This window comes from Carettochelys insculpta, chromosome 2, assembly GCF_033958435.1.
Source record: "Carettochelys insculpta isolate YL-2023 chromosome 2, ASM3395843v1, whole genome shotgun sequence".
Taxonomy (NCBI): Eukaryota; Metazoa; Chordata; order Testudines; family Carettochelyidae; genus Carettochelys; species Carettochelys insculpta.
In genome coordinates this window covers 119,439,624-119,453,654 of record NC_134138.1, presented here as the reverse complement: position 1 = coordinate 119,453,654, position 14,031 = coordinate 119,439,624, and the positions used below count along the sequence as shown (strand labels likewise).

The window sequence follows — 14,031 nt, the reverse complement described above, 5'->3', positions numbered from 1 at the left end:
TCTGATGGGGGAAAGGTGTGTTTTTAAAATGTACATTCCAAGCCAGGGAGAGTTCAGACCTCACAGCTACAAGAAACTAATTGTTGCCTGCGTTCAAACAGGGAGTAATCCTCAAAGTGGGGAGCAACCACCATATCACCTCTTTCTCTCCTCCCAATGTCTGCTCACAGCAGCTATAAAGAAAGCATCACTGAACTGGAGGAGTGCTGGTCCTTGATGGAAGGTTCTTCAGCCAGAACAGATTGCTCTAAGTGTATGGCAAGACAAAATTTTTTTGCTTTTAAGTCACTTAACTTGTTCAGTTAGGTATTAGGTATGTTCGGTTAGGAATTTCACTCATGTTTTTGTAACCAATCCTGACTTTTATGTATTACTTGTAATAATTTAAAATTTCTCCTTCATAGTTAATAACCTTATCTTATCATTTTATCTTAACTAGCATGTTTGGATTAAATGCAGGAACCTCCATTTGAGATAACAAGGCATATAATTTTCCTTTGATGAAATGACATTTTCTACATGCTCACATTATTCAGGAGTATACTGTGCAGTGCAAGCCATACATTTCTGGGAGAAGTCTGGGACTAGGAATCTGCTGGGGTTCTTCTGCAGTGTAATTCACGAGTGGCTCACTAACAGCACTCAATACTGTGTGGAGGCTGTGTGTTATCTGGCCAAGAGTGTCTGATCCCCAGGAAAGCAGTGTAGAAGGAATCTCAGGAGACATAGCTATTCAGAGATCCATGTTGTGCCATGAGGAATGTCAATGAGATCTCTGTGTAAGGATGTAAAAATCCACCCATGTCTCTCTCATTGCATTCTACATCTATACCAGTGATACACAGACTGAGGCTCAGGAGCTAGAAGTGGCTTTTTAATGCCTCTACTACAGCTCTATGCCACAAAAGATATTAAAAACATTGCGATTTAATTAACCAATCTCAGTTATTAGACAGTCAGGATGTTATTACTATTTTATTAACCAGCTGCAGAATACTTAGTTGGCCATTCAGCTGGGAAAATTTTATATGAATAGTAAATGAAACAATGGATGCACACTATTGTGGCTCTTCTGGGTAATACTGAACTCTAATTTGACTCCTGAATCCTTGAGGTTGGAATGTAACTGATCTGTACAATTTCTCTCTCAGGTTGGTGAGGGATGAGGGGAAGGGGTCAGCCACAGCACAGATGACAATTTTTAATCCTCTCATTCCCACAGAACCCTACAGGCAAAAAGTGATAGACTGTAAAATGCTGGTAGTTAGTTTCAGTGCCTTTTTTGTAGGAAAAGAGAAGCCAGTACTCAGCTGGCTCCCCTCCCTCAGCCAATTCCACAGCTAGGCCTTGCGTGGTGTTGGTACTCAGTACTGGCAAGTACCAGCACAAAACAAGCACTGTTTTGTTTCATAATCTCCACTACTAATCACTGCTGAGAACTTGATCTAAATTCAGTTGTGAGAAAAACTAATTTTAGTGGTGGTGCTCTTCCTTTTAGAAATCTAGTACATTCATACTTCAAATAAATTAGTGAAAGGGACAGCGAGGTCTCTTTTGGGCACTTTAAACTTCTCTCCCATTCTCCCCACCCCTGTGTGTGAGAGAGAGAGAGAAGTGTCTCCTATTTGCTACTGCAACTATCACGTGTATTTCTGCAGTCAAACATGAGATTCCTTGGCACAAAATATCACAACTATATATATCAGAACACTAAGAGCTTTATTAGAGAAAGCATGTCCATAAATGTGACTAGTATGTTATGTGTAACCAACAGAGCAAGTCTGGGCAAATTGCAGAGCTAATGAGATCATGGCTAAGGACTCCATTAGCTTATGTTCAGATCAGCCTAAAAGAAGATTACTTACCCTATGCAGTAACTGAGGTTCTTCAAAAGAGTTGTCCCTATAGGTAGCTCCACTTTTGGCATCTTGACGCCCTGAGCTTCTGATCAGAGACCTGCAGTAGCAGCGCTGGTTGGGCTACAGGCCATTGCTCTGATGCACCATTCTGAACAGTTACATGGTAATGTGCAGCTATTCCATCTCTACCTCAGAGAACCAGCATAAAACTCTGAAGTGGGGGGGAAGGGGGTAGGGTAGTAGCACACTCACAAGGTCAGCCATCTCAAAGAACCTCAGTTACCACTCAAGACGAGTAACTCTCTCCTTCTCTTTAAGGAGTGTCCCTGTGGATGTTCCACTTTAGGTGACTGTTAAGCAGTGCCCTTTTGTGGTGGGGAAGGGGGAAAGATTGGAGTAGTTGTGTCAAGTGTTGGATAGCACCACGAGTTGAATGTGAGCATCTGATGCTGACTGTCGCTCAATGGTGTAGTCTTTTGTGTATGTATGGACCAAAGCCAACCTGCTGCTTTGCAAATGTCAGCAACAGGGACATTACTGAGGAAAGCTACTAATGATAAAAGTGCTAATTTTGAACGTATATCAATGCTTCTAGGAACTGGTAAGTGAAAGTTTTCAGAATGCAGGCAGATGTCACCTGGATAGGCTCTGTTTGAGACAGCTTCTCCCCTTGATCATTCTATTATTGAGGTAAATAGTCTTGATAAATTTCTAAATGACTTCGTTCTCTCAATGTAGAATGCAAGAGGTCTGTGAACGTTCAGTGTGTATGGAGTGATGCTTTCCTTCCATCTGCATATGTAAACAGATAAGTAGATAAATTGATGGAGTTGACAGGTGGAGTCAACAGTGAATAGGAATTTGTGCTGTGGTCTTAAGATGACTTTGTCCTTGAACAAAATTGTATGCAGATGTGCCATTAATGTTCCTACTTCTCCCAAGTGCTGATAGACATAACGGCAATAAAGGAAGCCACTTCCATGGATAAATGTAGCAACAAACAGGTCGCAAGAGGTGCAAACAAGTTTTCCCATGAGTCCATGTAAGACAAGGTTGAAGGGTTGTGGGGTAGTTGTTGATCCTATAACTAAACACTTTCTTAAAGGCATCAAGAACAAGTATAGAGGACCCATCCACCTTGTCATGGGAAAATGATAGCTGCTCAGCTCACCTTGAAAAAACTTTTGATTTTAAACTGATTTTTAAGTTTAGTATATAGTCCAGGACTCAGAGTACAAGATGTTGTTTACATGTGTTTATCTTGGTACCAAGTGCTGAACCATTTCCACTCATGTACTTCTTGTAGTGATTTTCCAATTATTGAGTAATCTCTCATTCACCTCCTCTATCCTTCTCAGTCATGGGGTAACCAAGCCTTGAGGTGGATGGGACTGGGATGGCAGACATGACCCACATCTTCAGTTACAGGGTGAGGCTTCCAGGTGGGCATGTCACCATTCACTGAAGGTATCAGAACTAGGTTTGTCTAGCCCACGTAGATGCTATTAAAATCACCTTGGATTTGTCTCACTCGACCTTGTGTATGACCAGATTTAGAAGCAGGGTCTATGGAATACATATAATCAATGGGGCATCCCATTTCATAAACCGATCTCCTCCTCAGGATTGGGATCCCGTCCTGCTTTAGAGTGATAATACAGGCATTTGGAGTTCAGTGCTATTGCAAATAAATCTATGACAGAGAAACCCCACAGTCTAAATATCATGTAGTATTTGGGAATCTATTTCTCATTCATGAGTCTGTGCAAAGTCCCTGCTCAGGATGCCCACTGTTGTGTTCTGGCACCCTGGAAGGTAGGATGCTGATACGTGGCTGTTGTCGCTAATGCACAAACTCCAAAGCCATATTGTCTCCGTAAACACTTCATGCACGACACCTTGGAAGTTTACATTGACCATGCATGCTACAGTGTTTACAAGCATCCTGATGGCTTTGTTTTTGATAGGGGTTGAAAGGGGTTGCATGCATTGCGAACTGCCCTGAATTTCAAAAGGTTTATATGTAGTTTGGACTCCAGTGGGGACCATCAGCCCTGGAGTGTACTGATCAGTAAATGCGCTCCCCCATTCAATCAGGGAGGCATCCATGGTGACTAGTAATCAGTGGAATCCTCCGTAGAAATGGGACTCCTGTGTAAACATATATTGGTTTTGGTCCAACACTCCAGTAAGTCCTTTACCTTTCTTGGCATTTTGACACACCTATTGTGTCTGCATGGGATGGGCACTATCCAAGCCAAGATTGTAGACATTTTATGTCAAGCCTGGCATGCTCAACGGACACTGTTGCTGCCAAATGTCCCAGTAAGTGGAGGCATGTTCTGATAGATATTGTGGACTGTCCATGACCACTGAAATTAAGTTGACAAGTATGATAAAGCATTGCTGAAACCCAATGACCTAGGCATAATGGGATTCTTTGGCACAGTGCTTGTCCAGTTTGTCCAATATACAAAGCAGAGGGGCATTGCTGGCACATGGTGGCATAGATAATGTTGATGGAGATTCAGGAATATGAGCTCCTGATTGTGTAAGTGACGTGGTTAGGTCCACTGATGGTGTCTCCAGAGTAAATATGTAGAGAAAAGTTGGAAATGGGGTTTGTTGCAAGGAAAAGTCCAAGGATTAGTATTTCTGTGGTGTGGTGTGTGGTTGCGAATGAGAGTTTTCCTGAGGTTAGACAGTTGACTGCAGGAAAGTACAGGTCTGTCACTAGGCCTGTGAGAGTGAAGCATCATGTTCCAGTATCGGTTGTAGATTGTTGATTCTGCTCTGGAGCGGTTTGAGTTGGAGGCTACAGGCTATGGAACAAGTAGCGTTCTGTCTTCACACAGCTTTCTTGGGCCTATCTAGTAACAGAAATCTTGAAAACTTCACGGGTGGACAGCCTATATAAACCTAACTTTTAATCGAGCGTAGATAACTATAAAAGGGATTTTTTAAATACACTTGAAATGTACAAAGGAGAACTATTACTTACACTACCTCTAACTATGAGCTAGCCAACTCTATTTTAACTAATCAAAAAAGAATGGGTGATGCTGATTGCCCTGACTAAAGCCAAAGGTAGCAGAGAAGGAACTGAGGGACAGTTGTTGGCACACAGCTATGTAGTTGTTCAAAATGGCATGAGATGGCAAAAGGGTGTATATATATAGTCCAACAGGGTACTGCTACCACAAATCTCCAATTACATGTGCAAGGCATGTAAACATCAAAAGTGGAGAAACACAGGGACACTCACTGGAGAAAATCAAACGTTACTTCTTTAAAAAAAAATCATCTAGCTAATATATTTTAAAAATCATGGAAAAATTGTATTTGCTTCAACACAACCAGTTTCCCTTTTCTTCCATAGGGATTTCAACAACCGGCTTCCCACCATCAATCTTAGCCTTGACCACTCCACACGAGAGATCCATTTCCTGGATACCATAATACAAATCACAAATGGTCAAATCAATACCTCTCTTTACCTGAAACCCAGTGACCACTACCACTATTCTTCCCTACATGCCTTCGAGATTCCATCCAGGACATACCACACGACCCATTGTTATAGTCACGCCCTTAAATACAACCACAATCCACTTCAATACTACTGACAGAGACCAAAAACTCCAAGATCTCTATCAGGCATTCATAAAACTTATTTACCCACTGGGAGACATTAAAAAACAAACAAACCAAAAAAAACAAAGAAAAAACCCACCCAACTATTTCTAGATAGGCCCAAGAAAGCTGTGTGAAGACAGAATGCCACTTGTTCGATAGCCTATAGCCTCCAACTCAAACCACTCCAGAGCAGTATCAACAAACCACAACCTATACTGGAGCATGATGCTGCACTCTCACAGGCCTAGTGACAGATCTGTACTTTCCTATAGACAACTGTCTAACCTCAGGAAAACTCTCACTAGCAACCACACCCCACACCACAGAAATACTAATCCTTGGACTTTGCCTTGCAACAAACCCCATTGCCAACTTTGTCTACACATTTACTCTGGACACACCATCACTGGACCTAACCACATCACTCACACAATCAGGAGCTCATATTCCTGTATCTCCATCAACGTTATATATGCCACCATGTGCCAGCAATCCTCCTCTACCTTGTATATTGGACAAACTGGACAAGCACTTTGCCAAAGAATGACTGGACACAAATCAGACATCAGGAAACTGAATACACACAAACCTGTCAGTGCAATCTAGCAGGTCATAGCATTTAAAACTTCGAAGTTTCCATTCTAAAACAAAGAGACTAACACCAGATTACAAAGGGAGATATTTGAACTACAGTTCATTACCCAGTTTGACACCTTACCTCGGGCTCAAAGATATCAATTGCCCTACGCATTACAAGGACAGTTTCCCCACTTTTGATATTCATGATGATCCCAGAAAGCCCACTTAACTTACTAGACACTTGGAATAACTATTTTTCTTCCCCCTTTCAGCCCCGTCCTTCTGTTCTGTGTAGCTGATTCATCAGTTTTTATTTCATTTTTTTCCTATCTTTCTGTTGAATTCTTTTCATCTCAGTTATTTATCAGGATTTTCCAGATCTGAAGGAGGTCTGTCCCACGAAAGCTCATCACCTAATAAATTATATTGTTAGTCTTTAAAGTGTTACAGGACTGATTTTTTGCTTGTTTGTTTTCTGAGTTCCCCTTTTATTAGCATACAACCTCCTCTGTCTAGAAGATTTTAAAATGTGTTAAACAAGTGTTTTAACGAAACACCTTTGATTCCTTTTAGACATATCCTCAGCCTTTTCCTTGACTGGAATTTAATGGTGTGGTGCTCGAACATGTTCTAACTATTGCACCCTAAAGCTCTAGTGTTGATGAGACAATGCTGACTTCAACATATCCCAAAGTGGTAAAGATGAAGCCTAGACTCCTTCCCTTGATCTTTTTATCATGTACAAAAGTAAAATGTGTCTCTTCCAGTTTTAGGATGTGATAGTTATTGTTAATAGTTTGGAACAATAGACTAAATCCTAACCAAAATAACCCACCTAAAAAGGGATACTGCCTAAGGCCACTGTTCTCAAATCTACCCCCAGCTTTGTTTCACAGATGCAGCCTCAGGCAGCCTGAAAGCAGCTAGGTTGCATTAGCATTAATTGCAGGGGATGAAGTATAACAGGCAAATCAAGAAACATGCTCTCCTTTTCCCAAAACCTACTTCTTGACAGAGTCCTGAAATACTAGTCTAGTTCATGCACTTGTAAAATTCTCCTTCCTTTGTTCTCATTGCCATGGGTGTCTCAATGCCCACAGTCCTCTGCTGGGTGTGCACTGTGTTCCCCACTCTTGTGCCCAATCCACAGATGAGTCTGTTGGAGCTTGCAGAGAGCCAGCTTTTTAGATCAAACTGTAGAGCAGAGGTGGGCAACTTGGGGCCCTCTGGGGCTCCACCTTCCCCACACACACCAGGGCACCAGTGCCCCAACACATCCCACACCTTCCTCTCCCTCCCACCACTTTCAGAGCACATGAATCACCTGGTTTGTGCTCCATGACTGCTCCTTCCCCTATCTCCCACAGGTGGAACGTCATAAATCAGCTGTTCGTGGCATTCCAGGTCAGGGACGGAGGGAGAGGTGCACAGCTCAGTGGATTCATGGCACTTCTGAAGTGCTGGGAAGGAGCAGGAAGCATAGGAAGTGAGGGACTTCAGTGTACCAGTGTGTGACAGGCACATGCAGCAGCGGAGAGGACAGGAGGCCCACAGGGCAGTAGGTGGAGCCCCAGCTGCTGCAGCCCACTGGTAGGAAAGAGGGTCACTCATGAGGTCCACTCAACATCCTTGGTTGCCCATCGCTTCTGTGAAGACTCATGTTTTTAGCTCTGGAGGAGTCACAGCTCAGTCTTTGACACTGGACAAGATGTACATTTGTACAGTGCCTGGCACAATTTGAGTGACGGTGATTACATGTTTTGATGAAGAGATTTTATTCTGTGTAGCAGTTTGTGAGCTCTGCCTCAGTCTGGACAAGGAGGACTGAAAACACATGGTCTCATGACCAGAATTAGGACTCAAAGTCAGAAATAATTTCTGCTATGGAATTTAAGTTTTGTTTTAATTGAAAGAATCATTCTCCCAAAAGAGGCAAGAAGCGAGTAAAAAAAGGAAGAAACTATTAAAGCTTATAGGCTTTTTAAAAAGCTTCCTTTCCTAACATTATAGTGGACCCATAGATTTTGTATTGTTTGTGAGCTGAAGAGACTCCACACTGGTCAGCCTAGTCCCCTGAAAGGCCAGAAGCCAATTTTACTGAGGAAAACGGTCAGGAGATCAACCAAAGAAACAGAAAATCACCCATTTTCAAAGCATTAATACACTGACAAATATGGTGAAAAAATCAGTGACTTACCTGCATATTTTGCAGTGTTTGATTCGTCCATGGACCAGAAGCAGTAATCAAAGGCAAACACCTGTGTAAGAGTATAAAAGAGAAATGAAGAGGTTCCAAAACACAAGACATCCAACATATGCTGTTTGAATGACAGATGCACCACACTATTTCTACAGAATGTAAAAACGGATCCGAAACAAGCTCTGTTAGGCATTAAATTAGTCTTGAAAGCAGATCTTCAGAGCAAGGTTTGAATACGGTGCTGTAAATGAAGACTAGGACCACACACTGACAGTGGAAGTAAAGCAAACTTGCAAACCCCTTTGGGCGTATGCAAGGTTTCAGACAGACAGACAGACAGACAATCTTGATTCCAGCGTTCCCTAACTTGCATAAGGGAAGGCTACTCACCTGGGACAGCAACTGGAGTTCTTTGAGATGAGTGCACCTTGCAGGTGGCTCCACCTCTGGTCTGGGTGCTGTCCCGGCACCTTTGACCAGAGATTTGTCCAGCAGTCTGGTGTGAGCTGCACATGCATGGTGCTGCTGCTCTGTGCCATGGTTGTTGGAACCACGCATGTGCAGCCCATGCCTCCAGTTCCTTCTCTCTAGTGGAGTCTGAAGTCTCCAATGCAGAGGTGAGGAGGGCGGGTGGTAGAGCACCTGCAGGGACACTCATCTCAACAAACTCCAGTTACTACACCAGGTGAGTAATCTTCCCTTTGAGAGAGAGATGTCCCTGCAGCTGCTCCACCTCTAGTAACTAAAGAGTGGTAACACTCAGGCAGTAGACAATTCAAATTGTCTGATGGCTGATACAGAACTACTCTATTCACCTGCATATCCACTCTAGAGCCACGTGTATTAGCATAATGGTTAGTGAACGTGTGGCACGATGCCCAGGTGGCAGATTTACAAGTTTCTAACATGGGGAACCTTATGTAGGAAGGCTGTGGTTGCTGATACACGAGGTCCTCATAAGTCCAGGTTCCATTCCTAAACAATGCAAATTATTGCAAAACAACTTATAAAGGGGAATTGATATCCATAAGGGATAACGTAATCAGCTTGAGATATGGTCCCAACACAGCGCAGATCATACGTGTGGTACATATAATGTCCCTAAATTCACGAGCAACAATAAATAGAAACAGATTACACAAATACAGTATTGTACAGGATATTAAGATGAAGTGTGTGTGCTTGTAATGCGTTCCCTTCAAAACTTACAGACAGCGAGGATGATGCAAAGAATTGTGGTGTGATGTCACGGCACACTACAGAAGGGATGCAGAAAGTCGGGGGGATGTGAAATTTTTAAACAGGGGCACAGCAAAGTCCTGCTCCCTGCAGCCATAGTGTCACTAACAGGGGAAGAACTGGCTCTGCAGGAGGGAGTGAAGGCAAGACGTGTTCCCCAGCCATTCTCCCTTGCACACCAGGAGGGCATGTATACATTGCTGTCCCCCTTCAACCCAGCATGCAGCCTTCCCTGTGAATCCTCCTGTGTTCCAGGACGACACTGGGCACCGCTGCCTCTCCTCAACCCAGCATGCAGCCTGCCCCTGCCTCCAGCTGTCTTTGTTGGGCAGTGTGGCTGCCTCCTCTGCCTCCCCCTCTGCTGCCTAGCTGCACTCTGTCACAGTACAGTACCTGAACAGGTTTGTACCTCTCTTATCCAGCACCCTTGGGACCTGACCCAAGGCAGATAATTCTCCCAATAAGGGAAAGTCATCTTATCTCAGGCCCCACAGTTGGCCCCTGACTGACTGCACATCCAGGCAGCCCAGTCCCAGCTTCTGGCTGCTTCCGGGGTCCTAGCAGCCACTGTACACCGGCTCCTCACCACCCAAAAATCCAGGCAGCCTGCAGATATTCACCAGTTGCCACCCCGACTCCCCTCCACCCCCCACCAGCCCTGTCTTCCTGTGGCTCCCCGAAGTTCTCCCCAGCTCCTGTCTTCCTGTGGCTCCCTGAAGCTCCACCCCCCCGCCTCCGCAGTTTCCCACGGCTCCCTCCTGACTCCTCCTGGCTCCTCGCAGCTCACCATCAGTCCTCTGCAAACTCCCCAGGACTCCAGGGCTCACTTCCAGGACTCCTGCACTACAGGGCCTGCCACCCAGCCACCAGCTACATTCCTGGCCTTTGGTCCCTTGGCCCCCAGATGACATAAGTGCGACTTACAATGAATTTACTTTCATCAATTAGTTAATGTGAAACGTCTTATAGCAAAGCGACTTACAATGAGGATACCTGTATGTCCCTGGTGGAATATGCTGTCATGGGACATGGGGTCTGAATTCCTTTGCATTCTTAAGGTACCCTTATACAATTAGCAATCCACTTAGATAGTCTTTGTTTAAATGAAGGCTGTCCTTTGGATTGATTAGCAAAGGAGACAGTCTCACTGTTTTTCTGAAAGGCTTTGTTCTGTCAACATAGTATGAAATGCCTCTTCTAACATCTAAAGGTGGGCATGGCAGCCTCAAAAGCATTAGCATGAGGTTTTGGGGAAAAAACTGGCAGGTGGATCAGTTCAACAATGTGGAAAGATGAGGGTGTTTTAGGGAGAAATTTGGGATGGGTACATAGGGTGATTTTGTCCTTAAAATATATGGTAAAAGACAATTCAGACATAAGCCACAGGGTCTCCCACATGACATGCTTATGTGATGCCATGACAGAGGCAGTCTTAGTGGAAAGGTGAATTAAGGAAAAGGAGAGTGATTCAAACAGGGATTTCATCAGAGCATGCAGAACAAGATCCCAAGGTGTGACTGCGATTTTCATATCTGGGTGAAGTATCTGAACACCCTTTAGGAAACTACTGATGGGATGTTGGAAGACTGATCCAAATTCAGCTTTCTGATGTAAGGCAGCTATTGCCGTGAGGTGAACTGTGACTGAACTAGAGGAAAGGCCTACCTGCTTCAAGGTAAGTAAGTAGTCGAACACTGTGTTGATCAGTGTGACTATGGGATTTATATTTTTAGCAGTGCACCATGTAGCCACTCTCTTTTACTTGTAGGTATACCAAGACCTGGTGGAGGTTCTCCTACTGTTGGAGCTCGGCAGGACAATTTAGTTCTGCATCAGTGGGCTATTGAGGTACCAAGCTGTGAGCCAAAATCCAGGTACATCCGGGAGTAGGTGATGTCCTGGTTGTACAATAATGAAGTTGGGAAGGTGGATCGGGGCATGTTTGGACATGTGGACAAGAAAAGAGTACCAAGGATGTCTCGGCCACTCTGATAAGAAGAGAATCACTGTTGCCTTGTCTGTCTGAAGCTTGTAAGTCACCCTGGAAAGGAGTGGAATAGTAGGGAAAATGTAGCACAGTGCAAGTTGTCCATGACACGTTGAACGCATCTCCCAGAGATCTGTGGCTCACTGCTACTCTCGAGCAAAAAAAAGGGGACACTTCTTGTTTCAAAGGGTCACAAGGATCTATGCCGGGTTGTCCCCAGAGGCAACAGATGCTCTGTATGATGAGGTGGGGGTGGGTTGCTCTCCCACTCCTGTTGTTTAGGGAAACGTGTGCAAGGTGTCTGCCATGGCGTTGTGCACTCTGAGTATGTAAACTACTAAGATTTGAATGGTGTAAAGGATGCAGAAGTTCTACAACTTTATTCATTCATAATGCTCAGAAGGAGACCTCACTTCCCCTTTCCTGTTTATACAAAATATTCATGAGATGTTGTTGGCCATCATTTTTGTGTGGTGGCCCTTTATGAGGGGAAGAAAATGTCTATAGACATTGTGCACTTCTCACAGCTCTAGGAGATTGATATGAAGAGTGGCTTCCTGAGATACCAATTAACCTTGTGCTGACTTGTCATGTAAGCGTTCTCCCCAGCTCACTCAAGAGGCCTCTGTTGTGAGAATCAGTGATGGGTTAATGTGGTGTAAATGGGATGCCCTCCCAGACATTGACTGATCACTTCCACCATTACAATGACTCTTGCTGTGCTCAGCACAGTGAGCTTCCTGTGTATCAGGTCCCTGTGTGGTCTGTACACTGTTGCAAACTATGCCTGTAGGCAGTGCATGGGTAGACACATACATATGACCACAAATGTGGTCACTGCCCTGGGCCCTAGAAGTTGTAAGCAGTTCAGGGATGTGACCTGAGGAGTATCCTGGCTGGAAGCTATGAGGGAATGAATAGTTGTGAATCAGTCATGTGGTAATATAGTTTTTGCAGTGGTAGAGTCCAGAACTGGTCCTATAAACTGGATCCTTTGCATGGTCTGAAAGGTGGCTTTTTTTTTAAAAAAATAATCAGCCCTAGGGAACTGAACTGTCTGCATGGCGAGTATTACTTCTCATAGAGAAGTCACTTTGATTAAGCAGTCATTGAGATACGGGAAGATTATGGTAATGACCCTCTGTGAAGATGTGCAGGCATCACTGCAAGGACTTTGGTGAACACCCTGTGGATCATACATAGGCCAACGAGTCAAACTCTGTATTGGAAATGATCAGTGTCGATTGTAAATCTGAGAAACCTTCGATATGCCAGGTGTCTTTTGAGGTGGAAATAGGCATCTTGTAGGTTGAGGACTGAGAACCAGTCCTTGAGCTACAAAGATGAGATGACAGTGGAGACAATAACTAAATGGAATTGTTGGGTTCTCCTGTATCTGTTGAAGTTGCATGAGTCTAAAATTGGGCACCACCCTCCACCTCTCTTTTGAGTTAGAAAGCAACATGAGTAAAAATCTTTTGTCCTGTGTTGTGCAGGAACAAGTTCTATTGCCCCGATACTCAAAAGGTGTTGTACCTCTCGATGTAATAAAACTTCCTAAGAGGGATTCCTGAAAAGGGACAGGGTAGGAGGGCAGGTATGAGGTTTGGCTAAAAGGGGAATGATGTAACCATGTACCAAGAACAGTCAACATGGATTCACCAAGGGCAAGTCATGCCTGACCAACCTGATTAGTTTCTGTGCCGAGATAACTCGCTCTGTGGACATGGAGAAGTCAATTGATGTGATATATCTTGACTTTAGCAAAGCTTTTGATACAGTCTTCCACAATATTTTTGTCCATAAGTTAAGGAAGTATGGATTGGATAAATGGACTGTAAGGTAGATAGAAAGCTGGTTAGAAGATGAGCCCAACCGTGTCTGAATGGTTTCAAGTGGAGTGCCCTAAAGACAGGTTCTGGGGCCAGTATTGTTCAACACCTTTATTAATGACCTGGATGAGGGGGATGGATTGCACCCTTTGCAAATTTGCAGATGACGCTAAGCTAGAGGGACTAGTAGATACATTGGAAGGTAGGAATAGGGTCCAGACTGACCTAGATAAATTGGAGGATTGAGTCAAAAGAAATCTGATGAGGTTCAACAAAGACAAGTGCAGAGCCCTGCACTTGGGACAGAGGAATCCCAAGCATTGTTACAGGTTGGCAACCAATTGGTTAAGCTGCAGTGCTGCAGAAAAGCACATGGGAATTACACTGGATGAAAGGCTGGATATGGGTCAACAGTGTGCCCTTGTAGCCAAGAAAGCTAAAGGCATAGTGGGGTGCATTAGGAGGAGCACTTCTAGCAGATTGAGAGAAGTTATTATTCCCCTCTATTCGGCACTGGTGAGGCCACATCTGGAGTGCTGCAGCCAGTTCTGGGGCCCCTAGAATAAAAAGGGTGAGGATGCACTGGAGAGAGTCCAGCAGAGGGCAACAAAAATTATTAGGAGGGGTGGAGCACATGATCTACGAGAAGAGGCTGACGGATTTGGACTCAGTTTGCAGAAAAGAAGAGTGAGGAGTGAG

General features: G+C 44.1%; 1 protein-coding gene across 6 annotated transcripts in view; it reads right to left on the bottom strand.

Moving 5' to 3' along the window:
- KIF13A (kinesin family member 13A) overlaps positions 1-14,031 on the bottom strand; it is a 220,233-nt gene that overhangs the window by 121,965 nt on the left and 84,237 nt on the right. For 5 of the 6 annotated variants that reach the window (XM_074987606.1, XM_074987602.1, XM_074987603.1 and 2 more), the window contains exon 4: positions 8,272-8,332. The exons of the other annotated variant lie outside the window; for it this stretch is intronic. In XM_074987606.1, the coding sequence (XP_074843707.1) occupies positions 8,272-8,332 (61 nt within the window). The remainder of the gene's footprint in view (positions 1-8,271; positions 8,333-14,031) is intronic. 6 annotated transcript variants of the gene reach the window in all.